Source organism: Ailuropoda melanoleuca, chromosome 16 (assembly GCF_002007445.2).
Source record: "Ailuropoda melanoleuca isolate Jingjing chromosome 16, ASM200744v2, whole genome shotgun sequence".
In the NCBI taxonomy this organism is placed as follows: domain Eukaryota; kingdom Metazoa; phylum Chordata; class Mammalia; order Carnivora; family Ursidae; genus Ailuropoda; species Ailuropoda melanoleuca.
In genome coordinates, this window is record NC_048233.1 from 63,422,696 (window position 1) to 63,430,387 (window position 7,692).

Sequence of the window (7,692 nt, forward strand, 5' to 3'; positions counted from 1 at the left end):
TCTGATTTAATTAATCTATGGAGAAGAAATTTCAGGCTACTGAGGAAATCAAGAAACAATTCTCAAAAAAGGATTTTGAAACAGACCCTGAGCAAAGGAAAATCAAATGTGGCTGAAAGATAGGAGGGTAATTCTTACACAAACTGATTTAGAAAGTAGGAAGTCACTGAGCAGTTTTCACAAACTGAGGTGGGAAGCGAGATATAAGAGAGTTTAAGGTCATAAGTAATCAAGAAAAGGTAGGGGAAGGAGAGAAATTGGAACATACGTTTTACAGAAAGAAGTCAGTAAAGACCAAGGAATTAAATGAGAAGAGAGAGGGTATAACTGAAGAAGTGACGTCTAAGAGTTGAGTATTGGGTAGAGGGGAAATACACTGATGAATGATTAGCCTTGGTTGGGTGGGGGAAGGGATAGCATTTCTTTCTTTCTTAGAAAGCAAAATGAAGAATAAAGTGAAAGGGCCAAGATACAAAAATTACCAAGGTTCCAGAAAGGATTAGGACATTATAAAATCAGGTGTAAACCTGATCTTATGAAATGAATTTCAAAATACCAGAACCTAAGAGAATCCTGAAGTCTGAGAATATTAATGTAAACAAATACAGGGAAAAAATTCATTCATTCAACACACATTTATTCAGCCCCTTCTATATTCAAAACGTAATTATTAAAAAAAAACAAAGCAAAACACGCAGAGCCCTTGTTCTGATGGAACTCTGGTAGCAAGATACAAATGTATGAAAATAATTATAATACAATATGGTCATGAGCAATGGCAGAGATCCTTAGAAAGCGCTATAACAGCAGAAAAGAAGGGCCTTCTAATCCAGCAAGGGAAAAATCAAGGAAGAATTGAAAAGGTCTGAGACATCCTGGGGGTGGTGACCTCTGGACTGAGGCTCAAAAATCTTAAAAGTTAGGAAGTTAGCAAAGTGAAAAATGAGGTAAGAGTACTTTAGAGTGGAAAAACAGCATAAGCAAAGGCACAGATGGACACAGTGTCATTTTAAATGAGGAACTAAAAACAGGTTAAGGTTAGAGTTTACCAAGTAAGGCTGGAAGAAGAGATGAAGCATGCTTAGCACAGTCTTAGGTATTTCGTTCCATGTTAAGGAGCTTGAACTAATTAATACCTTCACACATTCTGCTCTCTCACAGAGAATGCCTTCCTCTATCTTTGCTGTTTAAATGCAATTTAAAAATCAGATTGAATTTCATCTCCTCTGTGAAACTTTTCTTATGAATCCAGTTTACACCATTTTTCCTTTCCTGAACTGTACTTGTTGCCCGTATCATATGATTATTGTATTTATTGCCCCATTCTTGTCTGTTCCACATAATTTCGCACTTTATTATGTCAATTTATAATGCTGCCCTAAATGTTACTTTTTCATTAAGCATTTGATGTTTGTAGAAGGTTTATTAAGCTCCAGAGGGAAATGCACTTGGGGGACACCTGATAAATAATTTCTTAAATTACTATAAATCATGTATAATTATTAAAAACACTCTGAGTTTCTTGAAAGAAAATATTTTACACTATTATGAGTAAAATATTCTCTATTTGCAGTAAATTCTTTGCAAATTTCTCCTTCTTTTAAGAAAAGGAGAAATTTATTACTTAAATTCTAAAAATGAATGGTCTGAAATGTACGAAGGAAATGAGAGAATTGGAAATTCTCTCCATAAGGATCATTATACGAAGCCAAACACGAAATATACTATTAAAAGTACTATAAATTTGGGGTTCCTGGGTTGCTCAGTCAGTTAAGCATCCACCTTCACAGCTCAGGTTATGATCTCAGGGTCCTGGGATTCAGCCCCACATCGGGCTCCCTGCTCAGCAGGAGCCTTCTTCTCCCTCCCCCCCCACACCTCATGCTCTCTCTCTCATAAATAAAATCTTTTTAAAAAATTTTTGAAAAATAAAAGTACTGTAAATTCAACTAATCTAAAGCAATACAAGAGATTTTTGTATCAAATACACAAACACTAATTTTGGTCACCTATACATAAAATGTAAGAAAATCCTTTAAATATTCTTAACCACTTAAAATCTTTAATTTTACTAAACTCCAAATTTTTCCAAATATGAAAAAACAAGAGTAAATTTCCAAAATATCCTAATAAGAGGGATTCTAACATAGCTAGAAATTTATTGCTTATTGAATTTAAACTGAAAATAAAGTTTTAGTTTATATGAATCAGTGCCAGAGATTTTCATAAAGGTTTTTCTTATTATTAACAGAAAGTTTCCATGGGTCATAAGAAAACTAAGAAAGCTGAACAGCTTCCTGACATACTTCTGTCACACCCCTATTAGCAAACAGAAGAAATAAATTATGAAAATTACATGAATAATTTACAGTAAAAATTCTCACCCAAAATACATACAACAAAGACATTTTCCCTTAATTATCTACATGATCATTTTCCAAAGTCTAGAGGGCAAGGGGTCCACAAAACACATCTCTAAAAATAGGTTCCACTGTCAAATAAATCTGGGAAATGCTGCATACTAATTCCTCAACTTAGAAATTAACAGTACCATTAGCAATAGTTAGAACCTGTTTAACCTCAATTTCCAAAGTTTGTCTTAACCGTGGAACACTTTTTTTTTTTCGATTATTCAAAATGCAAAGTAATATTCTGGGGAACATGTGTACCAAAGAATGTATTTTGGGAAATTCTAACAATTTGCACATGAAATTGTTCTATGTTTTTACTTGGCTAGTGGCTTGAATTGATTATAAAGGATAATTTCCCAACATGAAATGTATTACCAGGACTGACAGAAGAATATTATCTTCAACAAAGATATTTATCATTTAAAAATAGACTAGAAAAAAATAAAATAGAAAAAAAATAAATTGCTCATACTAAAGGTAAGTAATTGTTTCATCTGTCTTATTCAGTATTTCAGGTGTAAATACACATTTATACTGGCCTGCATGTAAAATGTATTTCTTAATATAGGCTATAATCAGAAAGTTTGAGAATGCTGTGAGTTCCAAAAAATGCTGAGTTGGGTTAGACAGATTCCTTTATTACAGGACTTTGGAGAGCCTTTAATAAATCTCCGAGAGTATTTCTGGCCACAGGAAATTTCTTACTGAAGTATCTCACAGGACTAGTGTTCCTCGGAACACACTTTAGGAAATACTTCTTGTTGGAAACCATGCACCCTCAACTGTCTTGAAGCACATTATATAAAACTGATATTCAGTTCTTACCTCTTTCATAATATCCACAGATTGCTCATCTTAACTCCAAGTTCTACACTATTTGGTCAAACTTAACAATAACCTTAATTTGATTTACATGAAGTAGTAGTGAAGCACCTGTGTGTCAATTCTGTCCCTACTACTTACTGGTTGTGTGGTTATCAGCCTTGCATTATTATTTAGTCTCTTTCCCACAGCTTCCTCATATGGTATAAAGAGATTAATGAGAACCCTTAGGTCACCGACGTGGGATTTTTTTTTTTCGTTTTAAATAAGATAATGCTCATAAAGCATTTAGTCCAGTGCCTGGCATGTAATAAACTTTCAACATATGAAAGAGGTCTATTACTATCAGAAAAACATTATTAGAGCACCAGTAGTTAGGAAATCCATGGTCAAAGCTGAAGAAACTAAAAACGCTATGCTGCCATCCAGTGGGCACTGTGATATAAAAACTGATAACCAAGTTCCTTCCTGATACTATGATATGAAGCATTATAAAAATTAAAATACTCTCTCAGCTTACATTAGCGCACTTGATAAATCATCGTGTAGGGAACATAACTCTTAAGAATTCAAGAACTACTGAGGTGCCTAGGTGGCTCAGTCAGTTGAGCACCGGATTCCTGATTTCAGCTCCAGTCATGATCTCAGGGTCCTGGGATCAAGCCCTGGTAGGGGCTCTGCCTCAGGGTAGAGTGGGCTTGAGATTCTCTCCCTCTGCCCCCTCCCCCCTCTCGCACTCGCACGCTCTCTCTCTCTCTCAAATACATGAATCCTTTAAAAAGAAAAAAATAAGGAATTCAAGAACTACTTCAAGTCAACCCTGAAACCAAGAAGGGTTAGAACACAAAAACTGGCTGAAGAAATGGCTGGAAAAGACAACTGTGAAAGACTGTAGAATAAATTCCACCCACATAATATTTGCTGATTTTCAGGTTGGACTATCTCATAGGGGTTTTTCCTTCAAGGTACAAAACAAAGCAGACACAGGCACTTATCACAACTAAGACAAAACAGCAAATAATCACAAGTAAAAGGATCTCATTAGTCTAAGTGGAAGAATCTTAATGGAAACTTCACATTCTCTTTCTAGATTAGAGTACTGATTATAAAGGTTCCCATAAATGCCTTTAGTGTTGTCACTGATTACTTGCAAAAGCAAAGGTAAATGGAAGATAAAACAATGACATGAATAATGTAATCTATAATTCAGCATTATCGGGATTGGCAAACCAGTCATTTTATTCCTAGGGAAATTCAGATTGCTTGTGCAAGGCACTTCAGAAGGAATAACGTTACTATAAGAATAAAGAAAACTGGAAACATTTTCCTCAGGGATTTACACACTTCCGCAACTGCTAACTGCGGCCGAATTTTGCACCATGCCTCAAACATTCTGCAAAGTGACACCCACCAAAGAACGTTGAGATTCACTAGTAAGAGTTCAAAATGTTGCAAACTTTAAGCACCAGGCTTGTTTGAAATTTTTCACAGAATGACGAACATTATTACATTTATTCATAATACAAAAATGAGGTTTAAAAACAAAACAAAAAAAACCTAAAACACACGTATTGGAGGCTCCCGCGCATCTCTGTAATGAACAGACAAGACTCACATTACTAACCGGCAGCCTTGATACCGATTCAGGAAAAGCCATGAGAAGCCCAAGCGAAGACAGCGAGGTCCAAGGGTGGAGGCTTCTCTCTGGTCGGGGGTGGAAGATTCTAGACACCACCAACCCAAATCAGGAGACTCCCGGGGAAGTCAACCCCTGGGCGTCCAGAAAGAAGAAGGATGGGTCAGGCGGCCAGAAATGCAGGTTAAACCCTTAAATGGGCGCTGGTTGAAAAGATGAGAACCGCTTCTGAAAAGCGCAGGCTAAAAACCGCTCTGTGTCACGTCAGCCGACGACCTCTCACTCCCACAGCTTCCGGTTCACCTTTCCCCACCCTGGAGAACTTCCGGTTTCCAGGCCAGAAGCTGGTCGTAGGCGCACCTGGGGCAAAATGTGATTGATTAAGAAAACAAAAAACAAAAACAAAAAACAAAGCTTATGGAAAGTTTCTCTGATTGTTCGAGGTTTTTCTTTGTTTACTTTAAGCAAAATATGTATTGGCTTATCTATCCGTATTTTTTTTTTAAATCTTTGTAAGACTAAAGAAAAATCTAATGTGTTACCTTTTGGGAGCAATGGGAACTGTGTGGAGGCAGACAGGAAAGACTAGAAGACCTCACTGAACTCCTTTTTATAGTTTTTTATGTTGAATGATGTGAAAGTATTAGTGTTCAAAAAGTTAAATGTTGATTTTTTTAATAAATTAAGAGAAGAACTATGGCTCTAAACATACTGATGATCAAAATAAATAAACAAACATATTGATGATTACAGCTACTCCAGCACCTAACACAGAATGGAATATATTTCAGGCCTCCTGCATAGTTTTTGCTGCCCTATCAAAATCTGAAAGAAATGATCTTCATCCTCAAAAATTTAACCACATATCCAAATACAAATCTGTTTGAAACTCTTTTTCCTGACTCCCTTCCTTCAGGTCTTTGTCCAGATGTCACCATATTAGCAGAACTTTCCCAAATATTCTGTATAAAGAAGTAGCACCCATACAGTATACTCAACCCCTGCCTTACTTTGTTCCGTATAGCACAAACACCATCTAACATAGTATATCTGTTTATTGTCTATATTCTAGAACATAAGCTCCATGAAAATAGGAAGTACTTTGTTCAATTTTGCATACAAAATTCTAGCACAATGCCTGGCATATAAATGCCAATGAATATAACCTTTCAATTTGATGTATGCTAACTATAACAGCTATACTCTAACAATGACTAATATTTGCTGATAATTTATTGTGTGTCAGATAATGAGCTAAGTGTTTTACATATATCATCTCCTTTTATTATCCACAACAAAACTATTATCATATTATATATATTATTATATTATAGTATTATACTTTTTGCACATTTGGCAGCAAAGGTGTAGAGAGGTTAAGGAGTTTAACTTAATAACCTCTGATCCCCTTCTAATTCTATGCAAATTTTCCAATGCCTGGTAAGTATAAAATACAACTTGTTCCTAGAAGAGAGATTTAAAATAAGTTTTAGAATTTTTTTGTTATATCTCTTTTATTAAATATTCATTATAGTTATGTCTAGTTCAATGGAAAATACCCTGGATTCAACTGAAGTGCTTATTTTAAAATAAGAGTTTAGTTAATCACTGAAAAATAACCTCATCATTATGTTAACAAGAACAATAATACTAAGTGTATCTTTTCACCCAGTTCCCACTTTGGAGATAATATTCCAAGGGGAATAATCAACTAGAGACAGGAGAAGAAAGAATAACAATTTTTACAAAGGTGTTTAGAGCCGAGCTATTTGTAGTAGTGACAGTTTTGAAATGATAATTCTGAAATAGCTGGATTTTTTTAAAAAACTACATGCTACATCAGTACATTCAAATCCTTCATAACCTATAAAAAATAGGTTTCAATGCACAAAAATGTAAGAGAACTCAAGTGTAAAAGACAGAATCCAGCAACTGGTACAAAGATTAATGCTGTAAATATATCTTTGAATTCTGAGAAGGATCAGAGAAAACTTTAGCACAATATAACTCAACATTTAAATTCATGGAATTATTTTTTCAATTGTCAAAGTATTTAAGAAAACTTGATAAATTCTAAAGCTTTATTATTTCAAGTTACAACTATGTAGACTTGCTTTAAGCTGTAGTAGAAATTTTCTTTTACACACAGTAAGAGAAGCCATGAAATGACCACTCCTGTGGTTCCTCCAAGAATTCCACATAGTCCTGCCATTTGCCTGGCATATCCCTGTAGTCCTCCTCCTCTCACCGCCCCCCGCCCCCGCTACCTCACCCTATCATGAAGTTCTCTTAATCTGTGCACATGCTGATCCCTATACCTTTTCAATCACTCTGCCTGCCTAAAAACACTTTATTCTTTAAGTCTAAGCTCACAAATCTCCTCTTTGAAATTTCATCAACCCTCCACTCCCATCTAAGCAAAAATTAATCATTCCCTCCTTGGTACAATCACTGTGTTCTACATATCTTTATTATAGTATTTATAACACTGCATTGCAATTATTTGCACTTTCTTTCTCCTAACAGACTCCTTGAGGACAGGGACTCTGATCCTATTTATTTTTAAATCTCTTAAAGGCTAGCACAGTGAATGGCACATACATAGTAGTTAAGAGCAAATGGCTTGATACAAATCCTGACTCTGCCATTTACTACTCATGACCATGGGCAAGGCCCTCGATCTCTCTGTGCCTCAAAATCCACATCAATAAAATGGGAATAAGGATAATACCTACTGGGGTACCTTAGTGGTACAGTCGGTTAAGTGCCCAGCTCTTGTTTTCAACTCAGGTTGTGATCTCAGGGTCACGAGATCGAGCCCTA

At 35.5% G+C, this 7,692-nt stretch overlaps 1 protein-coding gene across 1 annotated transcript in view; it reads right to left on the minus strand.

Moving 5' to 3' along the window:
- The window catches only part of CCDC73 (coiled-coil domain containing 73), a 149,222-nt gene extending 144,332 nt beyond the window's left edge, over positions 1 to 4,890 (minus strand). Inside the window, exon 1 of the mRNA XM_034644803.1 lies at positions 4,849 to 4,890. Coding sequence (XP_034500694.1) covers positions 4,849 to 4,890 — 42 coding nt within the window. The remainder of the gene's footprint in view (positions 1 to 4,848) is intronic.
- Between the last annotated feature and the right edge of the window lie 2,802 nt (positions 4,891 to 7,692).